Here is an 18,440-nt window from a genome sequence, read left to right as displayed (position 1 = left end):
TGAATTCGGGCCTTTGCGAACGTTCTTGAAACATTTCAAGTTATTTTGATTGCTTGTCAAAGCGTTTTCAGAACGTGTTTTTGTGAAAGGTTTTCGACGTATTCAAAACGTTTCAAATGAAAAAAAAGTTTCATAAACGTTAAAAAACTATTAGAAAATATCAAAATTTTAAAGGACCTGCTAAAAACCTTTTGGACGTTATAGACGACAAAAAACCTTCCAAGAATATTCAAAACGTTCTGTGGACTTTCTGTGGACGTCCACAGAACGAAAACAGAACAGAAACCCTTACACACCGTCTAGAACGTTTAAAAACGTTTTAAAATAGGTAAGAAAAAGTCATTTGACCCTTTCCAGGACGTTAAGAGAACCTTTCGACATCAGCTAACATCTCAAGACAATGGAGGAGTACTTCACCTTCAAGAAGAAATCTTCCCAACCCTTCGCACACCACCATTTTACGCATTCTGCCTTCCATCCTTGTTACCCTCTCATGTGGCAAGCCTGTCAAGCATGAGAAGTTCCCAACGTACCTTGGATTTTTACTCGCACGCTCATACTGAGTACACCCGAGAGAGTTGCAGACAAGCTGACATCACAGGTCAGCATCATCAGGAAACTCTCTCGAAACTCAACTGGGTTCAAAAGCCAATATTCTGTTTGTTTTGTTGTTTGCTTGTTTGCCTATGTAATTTTCCATCTGAGAAGATGGCCGAATAGTCTATTTTTATTATTCAGGTGCACTAGCTGGTCTTCATGGGGTCCAACGGGATGTGAGGAGGGACCACTTCTCATGGTTATGCGATGAATGAATGAATACGCGTTTGGTATAAATGCAAACGCGTTTGCACTGCGGTAGACCTCGTGACGTCAGGAAGTTTGTTATCAGACAATTTCGAAGCAAAAGCTATCCTGCAAGTCTCCACATTGATACTGCAACCACTCTTTGAAATCTAAAATGGAACATTCAGGATTTAATTTACCATTGGGAGACAGAGGCTCCTCGTATATATTCTGCAAGCAGTCATTTTTGACTGTCTTTGAACAATGACCGTCTGGTGGACGCAGATAGAATTGAACTGTATAATTATGATCTTATCAATGAAGGGTGCTTCATTTTTTATGGGTAAATCATCAGCACGAATCCATATAAACACAATAAACACTGAATATTATATCACTATTCTTTATCGCACCCATTACATTCTTTGTACATACGAGCAAAATGTTGTTTTGAGTGACGGTTCTGTGTAATGTTTGAATAAACTATTAGCATTTATGATGAGTCATTCATGAACACACTTCTCGTTATTTACTTTGATGCCATGGTGAGTTTGTAGATGATACTTGATCAAACTCTTTTGTCGCAATACATAATGTTGCATGGAAAGGGAAAACATGCACTAGTAATGATTTCGCGGCATTACTCCGACATACTTGCAGGAATATTACGCAAGTATATTAGAAAAAAAAAACACACACACAAACAGAAAACACTGCACAAATGAAGCGCCCTTTTATGCGAGGTATGAAAGTTTGCTGTCGATATCGCTCGTATGCTTGACCAACGATCTTGTCCTTTTATCCTCACCTTTTTTTTTTCGTTTGGTTCATAAGCTATGGTCAAGGCTGCACGGGGCAGTATTGATATTATTTCCTGATTTGTTTCGGATTAGTACGGATTACTAGTACTCGTATGGAAGTAAAGTATACGTCATATTAAGTTTTAGCAAGTGGGGCCTATTACTATTCACATATATTGTTTATTTTGAACACGATCATGACGATATTGTGTAGCATACGTCGTGTCAAAATAATTCAAACTGTTTAGACACATCGTATACCAATTACAATCATTATATGAGTAGTGATCGTTAAAGGCTGCTACAATGGTTACAATACAAAATATATTTAGACCAAGAGTCATTTGTATCATTGTCTTCCATGTTGTACGAGTATGATATTAGGTCTACATTGCACTTTCTTCCGAATAACTTGCTCACTTTTTTACATTTCTGTATTCGCTAAATGCCTATATTATCACAAGATCATTACATTGGTAAATAAAATCCAGAGAAAAAAAAATGCTCGACCAGACAAGACTTCTGACATGTAGTATACCACCAGACGGTGTTTATATCCCTCTGGCAAGGGGGTTCTATGTTGTAAATATGTTTATTATTTTTGTTGTAATATGATATATCATCCACGTAAATGGTATTTATAGAGTGAGTCCCTCCCCCCCCCCCCCAAAAAAAAAAAAAAAAAAAAAAAAAAAAAATAAAAAAAAAAAAGGGGAAAAAAAAGAAGGGAAAAAAAAAGAAGGGCTGAAATGATATTGTGTGATTTTCATGGTACATGTACATGTGTTTATCAGTCGTATACCAACACACTGTTTCCAGGAGGCGAGCAAATAGTTTTTAGATTAAATCATGCATATCATGACCAAGGTCCTGTTGGTTGCATCATTTGTTTGTCTAAAGTTGCATATTGCTGAGCAACGTTATAATGATAAATGTGCTATTGATACCTGTATGCTCTGATTCTCCTGGAGTCGGGTGGGGTGGGGGGGGGGGGTGGGACTGCATTGCTGCTGAGACTGCATAGTGTATAAAAACAATGTCAGCAAAATCAATTTTACTTTTACAACGCAAACAGTTGATCTATTTAATTTGTTATAGAGCTTGTTCCTTGTTCCTTAAACTTAATGTGGGTGGACTGGGTCAGGGCCAGCTTTAAATATTTCAAAAGACCCCACCGTACTTCCGGGTGTGGTCGATGGTGAATTACCACAGGTAGTCAAACTTGGTCAAAAGAATGAACTTATAAAAGGAGACATCACCAATGGGACATCAGTCGTATGGTATGTACTTGAAGAGGAGGGTCAGGTTGGAAAGGTCAAGGCACATTGTGCAAAACAGAACAAAACAAGACAACACTTAATTTTTTTTTTTTTTTTTTTTTTTTTTTTGTAGCCACAATGAGTGAAGTGCAACATAATACATGTCCACTACACCAGAGCAGTGAATATGATAGAAATGGATGGAATCTTTCTCTGTCACATTTTTGCAACATTAACTTTTTCTATTTAGTGAGTCTAGGTAGTAGGTTTCTTGTCTAGCTATTTTATGTTTTTCTGATGTGATTCTTTCTAAAAGATCTACCTAACTAACCATGGGCAGTCAAAACCCTGTGTAAAATTGATAATTGTGTCGCGGTGGGTAGTCACTGTTTGATTAATTTTGGTCTTTGTATTTAAAGTATTATTATGCATTAATGCCTCTTGTCCTCATACCAACTGGTGTGTTCACATATCTTCCTATTTAATCTAACAGCATTTTTCAATACTTGGAATTCAGTTAGAGTGCATATTTGAATAATACTGCTTGACAAGCTTATGGTAAACTTTATGGTCATCAGGAGTGACCATTGTCATTTGCTTGTTTTATGATGGATGAATGTGTTGGTTAACTACTCCAGCATGTGTTAGTGCTACCAATATTCTGTGAACTTGCAGAAACTTTTTTTTTTTTTGTGGGGAGGGGGAGAAATGGCATGGGATACTTCTGAAAGTCAGAAGCAATTCAGTGCTGCCAAACTCTATGAATCTGCTCAACTTTTGTTGTTTTGTTTTTTGTTTGGGGGGGGGGGGTAATAAAATTTGGATACTGCTGAAAGTCAGAAAACTACAGTTTAACACCTGCTCCCTTAATTTCCCATGAAGTTCTTAACCACTTTATTTATATCATCTTCATGTAGTGCATAAACTGATCGAACTTGGCTTTTAATCTTGTAGGTTTTGAGCAAAGAACTTTTTAAAAGATTGCAAACTAAAGCAGTAGAACCAAAACTGTTCATCAGTTCCTTCTTGGACCCTTGAGGGTTTCTTCTAGTATTAAGGAGGGGTTTTCATTTAGCATGTGAAATTTGTATGCCGGTAGGTACTTACAGCTGGAGGCCCAGTTGTCATGTAAAAAGAAGATCGAATACAATATTGAATTAACTGCATGATGAATTGCTTTATTATGCCCTGTTATGTCAAATGTCTTCTCAGATAACTAGTGCAATGGAGGTAAGAACATTTCCAGTGAGTGGCAAGTGTTTGTTATGAGGCCAATAAAATGTACCTGTTGAATGAAAATGCTGGCAGGAAAAGTCGGTTTTTACATGTCATGATCTTATTTGACTGTAAAAGATGTCAACCCTCATAAGTCATTGGTGTCCTGCTATAAATGCCTTGAAGCTAAGATACTAATCATAATAGGCTGCATAGAAAGTACTTGTCGCAGTCTAATATGTAGTCCTACACAATTTCTCCCAGCAAGAGAGCAAGCTCTGTTTTAACAAGAGTTATATTGTGCATAGTATGCTACTGTGTTTGCACGAATCTTATTGAATTGTTTGCATTTTGATGTTCATCCTTGTCTTCTCTTTCTTTTTGCAGCAAGCTATTTGAAACTTAAAGTGTACTTTAGGATTACTGTAACATTTAAGTTCTGAGTAAAGTTTGGTGAGCATATTAATGCCAAAGTGAAAGCATCAGAACTGTTATCCCTTTCCAGGAATGTTGCCATTAAAGCATGGCATAAAAGTTGTTTATCAATGGAGAGGATATTTAAAGGCAGAGATGACTTTTTATCAGAGTCATGTTTTGTTCGCTGTTCAGTATGACACATCAACTCAGTCAATATTAGCCTTGGCTGATAAAGGTCTGTTCGTGTTTTCTGCTTACAATGTGGTCTGCTGCATGCATGACCGGACATGTTTTTTGCTTGTACAATGTGTACTTCCAAGTGAGGTTGAAAGCCAGAGTACATGTGCACTGTTGGGAACTGTTTGAAATATGTTTAGAATGGTTCACTGCACAAAGTCTTAGATATTCTTGATTGCTTTAATAGACGCAACTTGAAATTGAGTAGAATTTCACGGACTTTGCAGCCGAAAAGTAGGGGGAGGGGGGAGGTATGTATGTGGATGTGTAAAACCAGACTAGCTATATCATTAAGGAGGTCCAAGTTAAGTGGAGTTCCAACTGGCTGTAATAATTCTTCAAGCAGATGTTAGTCTTGTAAGGAATGCACAAAAGAATTCTGCTGGTGTATTTGTGCCTTTGATGGTGGGGGTTTGATGCTGCCATCTTTCTGAGCAATCTGAACATTCATAGTGAAATGTAACATACCGGAATGTTGGCAGTAGTTTGCTTGTTTTATGCATCAAATGAACTGAGATTTCACGTAATGATGAAACATATACCAAGAATCAATCTTGTCCGTAAATATGTGCAGAAGTATAAAGTGTTTGAAACTCCTGGAAAGCCAGTTGCATCACTTTTCCGACAAATAAAACTGATATTGTATAATCTTCAAGTATAGTTCTTTATAAAGTGATATGTCAAGTTAGTGCCCAGACATGCCCCGTCGAGTAATTTTGATTTGTATTTCATCAAAAATTGCACAATTTCTACATGTATTCGTGCATCACCTTGTGTTACATACCATTATGTATCGCTCATCTTTTGTATCGATGGTACACGTAAGTACTGTAGGGATGGCGAAAAGTAATTACCATCATGAAGACTTTGTTGTCTTCCTCGTCATGTACTGAGACATGAGTTGCCTCCAATCTATGAGACAGGTCCAGTTTGCCAAATACTTGAGATATTTTTGAGTGGCAGCATCAAATGTGGGTTCAAAGGGAATGAGACTGTTGTGACTCCATCTCTTGAACGTCCTTGGTAATGTGTGATTGTCGTTACATTTGGATGGAAAGATGGCAAAGAGCATTTACTATAAATGTCCATATTTTCACGCGATTTATTTTTCGTGCTGACCAACTCAAAAACATATTTGCATGTTCTTGAATTTGCACTGCATGATTGTCAGCCCATTCAAAATATGCAGAGAAAATTGTGAAGATATTTTTGTGGGTTTTAAAATTCGCGCTAGCCAAATGTAGCATTGCATGAAAATTAATGTACTGTGAAAATTTGTGCATTTACAGTGTGTGGGCGTATAGTATAGTAATCATGCATTGTATTTGCAAACTTAGCGAATACCGTACAGGTAGCAGGTGTATTATTACATTGTATTATATATGCTTGCTGTTGTCATGTGTAATTGCTATAGATAGCATTATGTAAATGTATAAAAGGGTACTTATATGTTTTAACGAGGGCCCCACAACCCTGTAAGACTACAAGTTATGTAGGCCTATACCCTCTGTGATGTGCTAGGTGCAGTTATTCAAACTTGCGCTAGGGATTGAACATTTCACATTGTGCATTGTACCTGTCTTGGGTCTATTCAACCGTTGTGTGTCTTTCCATGCTAGTTTTGATTAGATATGCTCCTTTTCTCCCAGTCCCGTCCCTGCTTCATGGGGTTGGTTTCATGTGATGCCTGTCTCCTTTTTATTGTCCCCCCCCCCCAAAAAAAAAGGAAAAAAAAGAGAGAAAAAATGGGTACAGGTTTGATTTCAGTGAACAGTGAGTGACACTCTAACCTTTCGATACCCTCACTTTATTTTTTCCCCTTAGTTGTCTGTCAGTGGTTGTTTTTTAGTTCTTGTTATTGTAGACCTGTCCAGAATGCTCCAGTTATTTTCGTACACTGGCAGACAGTATTTTCCCTCTCTTTCTTGTAAGCGCGTATTGTTACTCGATGGCTTTAATGCCTGTAGCTCCTCTTTTTAGTCAAAAGGACTGGAAGCTCAGTTTGTCTGCCTTTGTCTTCCAGACTTCTTTTGTGTCTGGATCCTCCTAGCAGCTCTTAGCTCCTCAAAATACGCTCGTCAAAAATACCATGCATCCTTCCTCGGTCTCTGATTACACGGATGTCTGAACATTTTGGAATTATTTTGTTTTCTTCTTCTTCCTTAACCACTGTAAAACAAGGAGTGTTTGTACATACATGTTCAATTTGCGAGAGCCAAGATTCGCCAAATTAAAATGCAGGCGAAAGTACTTGCCTACACTGTTGTATCAAATGCCAGTGATAATTCACAAAAGAAATTGCCCCTTCATGCCGCTAAAAAGGCTGTTGGCTCCAATTCGCGAAAATTTCATTACCATACTGCAAAGATATAGCTTTACAGTTTTCACCGACTGGTACCGTTTGTATTTTTGAAGACGTGAGCATGCATAAAACACTTCTTTTCGGCTCATCAAATATCAGAAACCACAGTTTTGTTGCTTGGTGCTGTTCCTTTTTCTTATCATATTCATCACTCCTTGGTATTACCTCCCACTTAAAGGACAAGTTCACCTTTATAAACATAAGGATTGAGAGAATGTAGCAATATTAGTAGAACACATCATTGAAAGTTTGAGGAAAATTGGACAATCCGTTCAAAAGTTATGAATTTTTGAAGTTTTTGTGCGGTAACCGCTGGATGAGAAGACTACTGCAGTGTGTGAATAACTTAGATGTCACATGCGTACAACAATATAAGGAAAATATAAAGAGAATTTCACAAAATTTCATCTTTTGAAAAAAGTACACATTCCCCCGACTCGTTACCGACAAATGTTATGGGTAATATTATTCCCCCTGCCTTTAGAAAGAGTCAAGTCAAGTGCTCTTTTATTATGCGAAAAAAGTGAAAATATGTTGAATTTTCTTTACATTTTCTTTATACTGTTGTACGCATATGACTCACAAGCTGTAGTAGTCTCCTCATCCAGCGGTTCCAACACAAAAATTTTAAAAATTCATAACTTTTGCATCGATTGTCCAATTTTCCTCAAACTCTCACTGATGTGTTCTACTAATATTGCTGCATTCACTCAACCCACATGTCTATGAAGGTGAACTTGTCCTTTAAGAATAAGGAGTTCTTTCTCATTTGATCCTGATTGTGATTGTGGCAGTGTTCTTTTCGGTTTCACAGTAATCAATAGCCTCAAAATCACTAAATTTGCTACTGATCTCTCAATTGGCAGCACATCCTGGAATATTAGATTTAGATGCAATTGCTTCAGATATCCTGGTTTCGTGCAGAGCGAAAGAATCTAACTCTTTCCACCTAGTTTTTCCTTCTGGTAAAATTCCCAGATGTTTGCTCATTTATTGAGAACAAGATGATTTGATAATTTCTCGAGCTACATCTACATTTATATTACCCCAGGATTTGTGAGGTTAAAGCTTTAGAATTGTAGATGAAGGGTTGGGGGGAAAGATAGGCAGATGGATGGTGTTCATGTCCCTACCTCTCTTTGCCACGGTTGGACAGTGTAGGAAATGCTTCGATGGGGAGCAGAAAAAAACACAAAAATACCAGCTTAGTGGACCCTCGAGCAAAACAGCTATATAAGCAAAAGAGCAAGTTCAGACAAAACTGTAAAATGCTAAACTGAGTGCCCTTTGAAAGTCTGTAAGTCAAGTGACGTATCATCTTATTAGTATCTCAAGGCAGCAAATGAATGAGTAATTTGTTGGTTGTGATGTCATCATGCCATTTTTTTTTCTGTGATATATAAAAGGGATTTTGGTTACCTCTAGAACTTTTCCTCCAGAGATTATTTAGTACATTTGTAGGAATGAAGACCCAATTATTGTACATCAGATAAACAGAATGGAAGGTGGCACTTTCATTAGAATTGGCCATGAAATGAAATCACTACATGGCTTTGAGTTTCTCTTTTGTTTTCAAAAACAAGTATCATGTTGCCTCTTTAGATCTGTAGATGATTGCCAGAGTTCCACCTGTATAAATCAGTATGTTTAGTGTGTACTGACATCATTTCTTCCCTCAAAACTTCGACGCGTTGGTGTAAATTCTATGTTGTGACTCAAAAATTTATGTGACGTGTGGAATCGGCAGCTGGTTTGGTCATGCAACCAGGTGTGAATAATGAATTTCCTTCTAGAGGGTAGCATGATACAGCTTTTCGCCCAGTCTGTCATGGAAATGTGAGGCCAATGCAGTGTGTGTCTGTACTAGCAAGTGTCGTGTATCGGTAAAAGGAGCGATTTTTCAGTCCATCTTATGATAGACATACAATGTACAATTGTAGCTAGTCTTTGCCATGCAGTGTTGAATGGTTGGAGAGTGGATATTTTCATATCAAATAATAGTCAAGTAGAACTGCAGTGTATTTGTGAAGTACACCATATGTGTCATGTGGTACTGTATCTGCAATTAGGCACTTGAGCTGAAAGTCTTGCTGAGAAATGAGCACATAAGATACAGTCTGACACTTTACTAAAAATGGATTTCTCCCATTTGTTTTGTTTTGCTTTGTTTTGGTAGTTGGGTGTTTTTTGTTTGTTTTTTCTTGGGGGGGGGGGGGGGTGGGGGCATGATATTGCAACCTTGACAGGGATGGGACTCATCAGTGAATTAATTGATAAAGTGAGCTGCACGTATAGTATGTTGTTTTGTGTGTGTGTGTGGGGGGGGGGGGTGGTTATTGAGGCAGAACAAAACCATACAAAAAGTACATGTACATAGTGAGAAATGTATACAAACAGTAACTGATCAACAATTCTGATTTAATGAATATTTTGAACACTCAAATCCTAGGCCCTGTTGCATTTTGGTGTTTACTGTGGTATACTATAGGAGGGCCATAAACTGCTGCACAGGTCTTGTATTTACATGGATCTGATATTGATTGAAATATAATGTAGTGAATTGTAATGGGATGTTAGACAACTTATTTCCCAACACTTTTTTTTAAAAATACAGGTGACTAACAGGTCTATACATATCTAACATATCTTCATTCAACCTTAAAGCACTCAACGAGCTTTCCACTCATACTCTGTATTTGTTTATCTCTTCTTTGTTTTGTTTTTTTTTTGTGGTAGCCAGGAGGAGCACCAACTAGGCCCCTACATGTATAAAGGTGCATCTGGCATGCAGTTCAGAACAGTGTCAAAACCCCCATATCTAATGGTTTTGACATGCAAAAGCATGCAACCAGTTTGAAATCACTTCACAATCCTGGGCATTACGTTAGGAACTTCATTGTTCTCATCCAGCAGAATTAGGAAAAATTGTGTCACACTGTGTTTTGTGTTTGATTAATGATGCAATCCTTGTAGGTTCTTTGTTGATCTTGTTTGGAAATGAAAGATTTATTCCCCAAATTCATCATCCCCCGTGCAATAGTGAGCACACATCATAATGCATCTCTTGATAAACAAGCATGTGTACTCGTACACGCCTACGCATATACACACACAGATACACACATGCAGAGGCGCATGCCGGGCCACGAGCCCATTCTCTATGAATTGTGTGTAAAGGCTGTCAGGTTGTGTGTTTGATTTCCTGTCATGTAGTCGTCATTGACTGTGAGTGAGTGGAGTGGAGTGAGCCACTGGAGCTCAACGGGCTGACCCTGCGATGAACTCTACGTGGAGGTCACACCCACCGCCTCTAGTAAAACCTCTTTTGGGGTGGGTCTCCACTGACCTCTCTGTATGATGTCCAGCCTGTCATCCAACCACTGAGCCATTTCTGGTGCTGTAGGTTCAGCTGTAATGCATACCTTTACCCATTTTTTGGTTCCGTGCCCCTCCCTCCCTCCATCCCGTTCTTTTAGGGGGGGGGGGGGGGAAATTGAAAAATGGAGCAGCCTGGGAAAAAAAAAAAGCAATGATTTGTATCATATGACACTGGCAGTTGTTATTGTGTGTTGCAAACTGCATGCTGCCTCTGGAAGTTGTGGATTTTCATTATGCCAGCACGCCTGATCGCAGAAGCTCACAAAGAAATGGGTTATGCACTGTGTTAGTGAAATTTGATTTCAAGAATCAATGGCAGATCAGAGCTTACACTTGATTGTGAAGGGGCTCCGACTTCAAAAAAAAAAAAGAACCCCCTGCCTATGTAAACATATGTCTGAGTACAAACGTTTCTGAGCATGCTTAAAGTTTGTGAGTATTCACAGACACTGATTTAGATGAATCCGACTTCAGAGCACTGTAACTTATGGCGGCCATAACTGGGAGGCTTTCAAAGAAGAACAAAAGCACTTTCAATGGGTTATGCAAAAAATGAGCCAGATGCATTGCTATATTGTCAGTGCATGAATTATCTTTTGTAAGGCATACTTGATGTCCCCAGTTAGAAATTACGCTAAAAAAAAAAGAGTACCCAAACTGAATTGGTCTTTAATGTAAAGTCTTGCCCACTGCTGAATTTCAGCAACGTTGAATGCACAGCAGTGGCACAAACACCATGCACTGTCAATCAATTATGCAATTTGTGATATGCTTACGTGTGACAGAAAGTACTATTTATTGTACGTGTGTATGCACGTCATAATTATGCACTCACCACTGTGACAATGAATATGAGGTCAAGCAATATGCTCTGTGTCCTCCATTGTGTAGAAAGGTCAAACAGTTAGACAGGCACGAAAGGACACTCAAGAGTCAAGCAAACGTCAATTGGAATCACACAGTTTGACGTTAGCCCAGCGGCCAGGGGCCACTAAAAATTGATGTAGTGCCACCAAATTTCCATTAAGGTTATCTTTTGGTGGCCCAACCAGGCAAGTAAAATTAAAAATGAAATTTTATATTTTCTTTTTGATAAAATCCTTGCGTTGAGATGTTTTTATTTGCAACTGATTGACAAATTGCCCGACAAATCGACATAAATATGCTGATGCAGGGCAATTTGTCAATCAGGCACAATTTGTATTTCCTTCTATTTCAGGCCACTACATTTTCTTCTTTTTTTTTGGGGGGGGGGGGGGGGGCACCAGAGAAAAAAGTTAGTGTCGAGCCCTGGAACACTAAATCAAACATGATTTGAAAAGTATTTGTGAGAGCCATATGATTCAAATTTGTGTCCACACTACGAAAAAACAAACAAACAAACACAAATAAACTCAATTTTAGCAAAGAAGTTTGTAAGAAAACATGTTTACAGACAAGCTCATTTCTAAATGTGAAACCCTGCTTCAGCTCGACGTGACTCAGAGTGGCACATGTTTTCTTACAGTCGACCCGTTGTGTTGTGTGTTCAATGCATTGTATGGTGAACTACTCAAGCACAAATGAAGGGCAGCGCTTGCCTCAATCATGGAGCTAGGAACGTTTGTAGCTCCATGCCTCAATGGAAAATATAGGTCACAGCCGAATGTCATTGAAGCAAATATTTTTTTTTATTCTTTTCTTTTTTATATGTCTTTATAGAAAATAGTTGTTGCCTTTGTGTAATAGAAAGGGAGGGATACCTTGACTTACTTGTAAGAGCAGGAACACCATATTTTTCAGAAAGCAGTGCTCTATTTTTATACGAGTATATATCTCCTTCTCTCTATTCATAAGGCAATATCAAAACTTCCTTTTAAGGAGGATTTAAGCCATGAGTTTTAAACAATGTATTATGGAAAGTAGATGAGCAGATCAGACATCAGACAAAATTTATGTATGTGGTCTGAAGTCAGTGAATGTATCGCTTGTTATAAATGTGGTCTTTCCATTTTTAATTATAATTACTTCTGGTTCAAGTTCAAGTTTATTTTTCCCCGCGATCTCCAAATTGGTCATTAGCATTTACTGAACATTGTATGGTGGTATGGCTGCATGCATAACAGTGATGAAATGAGTTTTTGGTTTTTTTTTTTCCCCCAGAAAAAAAAAATGTAAATGACAAATATGAATATCAAGGTCATACCAGTAGTTAATACTAAAGAGCTCTTTTTGGAAAAATCATATGATCGACCTGTGAATATAGTGCCATAATAAGTCTTATACCAGTGAAGGATGCGCAGTAAAATTCAAAGCTGCCAATTTGAAGAGGAGAAGATCACAATATCTGCCCCAAAATTTGCCCAGGGCTTGATGGGTTGAATGAAGTAACATTTAAAAAAAGAATGTTGCCAACTTGAGATGCACTTATTCATCATTATTTATCCATCTATTTTTTTTTTTTTTTTTTATTTAGTATTGTTATTTTATTTCATTTTTTTGTCTGTTCAGAACAGTTTCCACACAATATTGCACAGAAAAGGGGCTGGTCAATGGAATGTGCAGGATGTTGATGCAGTGCCAGAGGCAACATATATTATATATTGCAGTTTGCTGCAGAGTCATGCTCTTAACTCACTTTCATCCTTGTTGTTATAATCTGTCATCCATTAATCCCATTATGGTGTTTCTTACGCACTATCGAGCACGGCTGTAAGGCAAACAGTGTAGTGCCTCGTGCCATTATCAACCTTGGAAGTAAAGAAAAATATATACTGCAAGATGAGGAGAATACAAAAAATTGATAATTTGTTCTGCATCATGATGTGTTGTACATAGACTATGTATTTTTTGTGTTCAAAATGCATAAATATGTATCATTACATATGAGATATCATCTCTAAACAAGTTTCTGATTATTTGAGCTGAGTAAATAAGGTTTCATTATCTGTTCTGTAAAATTCATGCCTTGTACCGGTTTGTAGATACATTGAAGTTTGCTTGGTTCATTATGAAATATAATTTTTTTCTAATGATCTTTGCCTTAGAAAGGATTATGTCAGAAAATGATGAGAAAAGATTTGATTATATGTTATATATGTACATGTACAATCATGTGTGGTACAAAAAAAAAAAAAATGTTTGTTTGGTTATTCTATTTACATTTTCTGTTGCCATGAATGTCAATACCAATGTCAACTTTTGCTATCGTTGCATTATGAGTAACCAACTGCCCATGCACTGTATTGGGAGTATGGATTGACTCACCTGGTAAAGTGGTTGTCAATCCCGAACAAAACCCTATATTGAATATATTCATCAATTGACAGGTTTCCCCAATGACAGGTGGATTTAACTATAGATGCAAAAAGAAAAAAAAAATGTTTTCAATGATTACAGCTGTCACTTTTGTGTGCTTCCACACAGCCTCTGTCTCATTCAATCGCCACGTATTTGACTTTTCCCGATGGATGTCTGCTCTTCTTTTTTCTCGCTGCAGGCAGAGAAGCGGGCACACCACAACGCGCTAGAGCGCAAGCGGAGGGATCACATCAAGGACAGCTTCAGCATGCTGAGGGACTCCGTGCCGAACCTGCACGGAGAGAAAGTGGGTCACCAGTTAAATGCATTCCATTAGCCCTTTTTAAAGAGTTGCATAAAAGAGCCTCATCTCGTTGAGGAAGTGAGAAGGGGGAAAATTATAGTCATGGATCATTGCAAGTGGAAAATTCCATATCAAAATGCTCTGAGTTATTACATCTGTAGAAAAGCTTTGCCGACAGAATGAACGTGATAGTGTGTCTTGTTATCAATTGTATGTTTTTGTTCCCCTCTTTCATCATTTTTGTTGCATATACATGTAAGGGTCCTGGCTTTGTTATTATTGCATAAAATAGCAATTGTTTATGGCATCTGTATTTACACATGCAAAGTGATGCAATTGTCAGTGTGTACTTTGATAGGTCTCATGGCATTTCTGGGCTAGTATTTATCCCTGAGACCAATGTAGGGATTGACCATAAATAAGAGAAAAATGTGTTTAAGGAAGAATGCCCTGGCAGTTTTTTATTGGGATATGATGAATGACATTGTTACAATATGGGCTAAGTTCAACAGTCACCAAAAGTTTGATATGAAAGTGTGATTTTCTGGCCATAACATCCACTTGGAAAGTCCACTGATAATGTTATTTGGTATAATGGGGAAAAATGAATTGGAAAAATTTCCCATTGTGCAAAGGGGGTTAAAGGTCAATCCCTAAGGTCAGTGATGAGGGTCATTGACATTGATTGAAATATAGGTGAAAGGTCATGAGCTACTGGCAGAATACTTTATACAGATTAAATGTGATTTTATGGCAGAAGCATTCATGTCAACATCTCACTGTAGTCAAATTGCACAGGTATCTGTTTACCTTGCTTTTGTGAGAATCAGTCATATTGGTGTGTTTGAATGTAGCACGTATTGTGTAACTCTTGAGAATGAGTTCATTCAGCTTGTCTGAAGAACTCTTCCGATAAAGTCCTTTTTCTCCATTTATTCCATGTTGTGCTCTAAGACACAGTCACTGATATGTCTTATCTGTTATGTGGATGTGTTATCTGTTAGATTAAATATTAGAATAGTACATGTCAGTGCCGTATATAAAGAGAGTCTTGCCAACTCGATTTTCGGCTAATGAGTTTTGAAGCCTGTGATTGTTCAAAACTGGTCCCGTGATCTTTGAGGAGCCATGTCGTTACCAAAGTGCGCTCATATGCAGTGCCCATTGTTCACTACCCCTTATTTGGTAGGTTTTCATTATTACGTCTGAGCGTACACGCTAACCATGTAACGCGTAATACGCTGGGCAACGACATGGTGTCCAACTTACGAGTTGGCCAGACTCTTTATATATGGCACTGGTACATGTATGTGGGTTAGGGGTTAAAAGAAAAACAAAGAAAGTGGTTGTGCAAAATAAGTGTAAGGAAACACACAAAGCAGAAAATCGGATAACAGTAAAATGAAGAATTTGAACCAACAAGAAAATATATTGATGTCATAAAATATTGTTTCTCCACACATGTGGTTTTCTTTTTTCTTTTTTTGTTATTGCGATTAGTTGTTTTTTTAATTTACAGTGTACAAAAACTTGACTGTCAGTAATGTTCAGGTCAATCTACAGTGAACCTCAGTGAAATAATCTCAGAGTAGAATCTTTGCTCATTACTGGTGAATACCGGTATATGTTTTATTTTTCTGGATGATACTTCCAATTGGTGGAGGAGATACCCACAGAATTATAATTCTGTCAGATGAGTCAAAATTTTGAATTCATTAGTGCAGAGCTAACTCACTAATCTACCATTATTTGTCACTTGGGATATTTTTTCTCCCATGTACAGGCATCACGGGCACAGATTCTCAACAAGGCAACAGAGTACATTCAGTTCATGAGGAGGAAAAATAATTCCCACCAGTCAGACATTGATGACCTGAAGAAACAGAACCAAACACTAGAACAACAAAGTGAGTACCACTTGATTTCCAAGATGCGTCTCTACATTGGTGTGTATTTCCATCCATACAGATACATTGTTTATTGCCTTGTTAGAGGTGTAATTTAAATTTGACATCCCCACATACCGTGTAGTCATATTTTCCCAAAGAAAGTATGTTTTCCCTAAGCGCTTTGTACTGAGGGGGAAGAAAAAACCAAGAGACTGTCCAGTGTTATACTACAACAATAGACAAGGCAATATTTGTATATCATATGGTCTAAGTGAATACACATCATTTCATTCTAGCCCTGTTGGCAGCCAGTCACTTCTTTATTTATATTATGTGATGTGACATCACTGCAGGCAATGAGTAACATTGCTGCACTAGTCACGTGATCGCATTATGACCAATCACTGACCAGTGTTTATGTAAACCATTATAAACGCGTATTGTTGTCCGCTCAATCTTACCGTTCAATATCAGATCATATTGAATGAAACGCATAGGCCAACGTATTCCCCATAAACTACCGTTGTTACTGACCGTTCAAGATCACACCATATCCTGTCTCATGTGTTGCATGAGCGCTTAATGAGTGCGCAAATGCTTGTAGTTGTAATAGTGTGCGTCATTTTGTTACAATTCACAAGCGTGCAAACATCTTGCTAGTTGCTTGCATGCTTCATACTCAGTTTTAGGGGCTTCCCCTTTTCAGAGCTGGGATGTGACCGCCGAGTCAACTTCAAAGACTAGTAGAAGCCCTGTATTTTTATGCAGTTTGTGCCTTTTCTACTTGATTGTAGATGATAATAATTATATTGGATGGCATTGATTCATGGAATGCCAAGGAATATTGTACTCGTTAGGGTCAATATTGCACTCATCTTCGATCCGTGCAATATTGACCCTAACATGCAATATTCCCTGGTATTCCATTCGTAGCCATCCAATATAATATTATTATGGAACACCCCCAAAGGATTAATCATCAGGTCATCACTTTTGAACGTGAGAGGGCATATCTTCATCTCTCTCTTTTGCTCCCTCTGAAAGTTCAACATTATTTGATAATACACTGAAAACAATCTACATATTTTGGCGAGCATTTGGTAGCATTTTGATGATGCATGTATGTGTCGGAGTAGACTAACAGTACTTCTTTTGATGCAATTCTTTGAATCAAATTCATGGGGTGTCTGAGAAATGGCAGTCATGCCATCTTTCCTTCTTTAACAAGCATTTATTTCTTTAGATTAAGTTCATAGTTTTTACTGAAATGACCAGTCCCGTAAGACAAACAAAACACAGCCTCCCTCTAACCATGCTAACAGTAGGCCATAAACTTACACTTGAAATCGCATTTTATTATGATAGAAAATGTCATGATACAATACTGGAAGTTTTATTTGGAACAATAAATGCAGCTATTCTGTTATGTAATATTGACTCATGGTACATGTACTACCATTGGCCCCTTTTAACTTACCACCACCCAGGCATTCATTGGGTCGTGACAAACTGCTTTGTTCTTTTGATGTCCATTAGTTAATCAGGAGCCTCTATTTTCAGGGACTTAGGGAAGTCATGGTGTCGAAGGGTCATTCAGGAAAGAGACTAGGGAAAACTTGGCTCCTTGTGTACCCTAAAATGTATATGTAACGCCTTTCTCATGTCAATCCTCTTTATTCCAGTTCGCATTCTTGAGAGGGCCACGACGGGCGAGTTGGGCAAGACCAACGGAGTTCTGATGGCCACCAACAGGAAGGGCGGACCCGTTTCCGCATTTGACGGTGGTTCGGACTCGGACACTGACTCCTCGGAAGCCACCGACAAAGCTAGTCACAAGGCGCGGAGCAAACGATTAAAGACAGGCGACGCCTCGGATAGTGGTTCCAAATCTCACAAGGTTGCCAGTGACACTCAAAAGAGATGATCCAAAAAGAAATGATTTATTATTTCTGGAAATTTTATAACCTTATTGTAACATTTTTTTTTTCCTACATAATTCTCTTGTGTCATTGAAATTCCTAGATCCTGGTCTTTTTGTCCTGTTTTTATGTCAAGAAATTTGTGGGACCTATATTTACACACAATTAGGAAGTGAGTCAACATCCCCTCCCGTGTTTTGTTTCGTCATCGGTTTCTCGGTTTTTGTTTTTTTACACCCCTTGTCCTGTTGGAAGGAGAGGAACTCTGAAAGAAAGTTTGGCATGGATTACGGTGATATTTTCATATACAGACAGGTATATTAGCATGTACGTAACTCCATGTTCAGACAACTACTGTGTGCATACAAAAGAAGATGACTTTGTTCGGGGACACCATGAAGGGAAAGGAGGAAAATAAAAGTGGGAGGGTGAAGAGGGTTTTGTTGGTATTGTTAGCAGGTGGCTTATGTCAATTCAGTACCTAACATTTTTTGTTGTTGTGTGTTTAGGCCGTTTTTCTGCCTATTATGTCCGATGCAAAGAGTTAGAGTTGTTACATATGTATCGTTCCACCATTCGTGTTGGACAGATGAATAGG

The 18,440-nt window shown here is 38.1% G+C and overlaps 1 protein-coding gene across 1 annotated transcript; it reads left to right on the top strand.

Annotated features, from left to right (window-relative positions):
- Window positions 1-13,635: 13,635 nt before the first annotated feature.
- Window positions 13,636-17,847, top strand: LOC139739785 (protein max-like). Its single transcript, XM_071650380.1, has 3 exons — window positions 13,636-14,037; window positions 15,818-15,941; window positions 17,606-17,847. Exons 1-3 carry the CDS (start codon window positions 13,897-13,899, stop codon window positions 17,845-17,847), a joined length of 507 nt encoding a protein of 168 aa, XP_071506481.1. The 5' UTR covers window positions 13,636-13,896.
- The last annotated feature ends 593 nt before the right edge of the window (window positions 17,848-18,440 follow it).

This window comes from Diadema antillarum, unplaced genomic scaffold, assembly GCF_040938485.1.
Source record: "Diadema antillarum isolate AM-2024a unplaced genomic scaffold, OU_Dant_1.0 seq00000819_RagTag, whole genome shotgun sequence".
Taxonomy (NCBI): Eukaryota; Metazoa; Echinodermata; class Echinoidea; order Diadematoida; family Diadematidae; genus Diadema; species Diadema antillarum.
The sequence above is the reverse complement of the archived record's forward strand: the minus strand, read 5'-3'. Positions and strand labels throughout refer to the sequence as shown.

Coding starts and splice junctions, on each gene's coding strand:
- LOC139739785 (XM_071650380.1), top strand. CDS start 13,897: ATGGATGTCTGCTCTTCTTTTTTCTCGCTGCAGGCAGAGAAGCGGGCA. Junction 14,038..15,817: donor CGAACCTGCACGGAGAGAAA/GTGGGTCACCAG, acceptor TCCCATGTACAG/GCATCACGGGCACAGATTCT. Junction 15,942..17,605: donor CCAAACACTAGAACAACAAA/GTGAGTACCACT, acceptor TCTTTATTCCAG/TTCGCATTCTTGAGAGGGCC.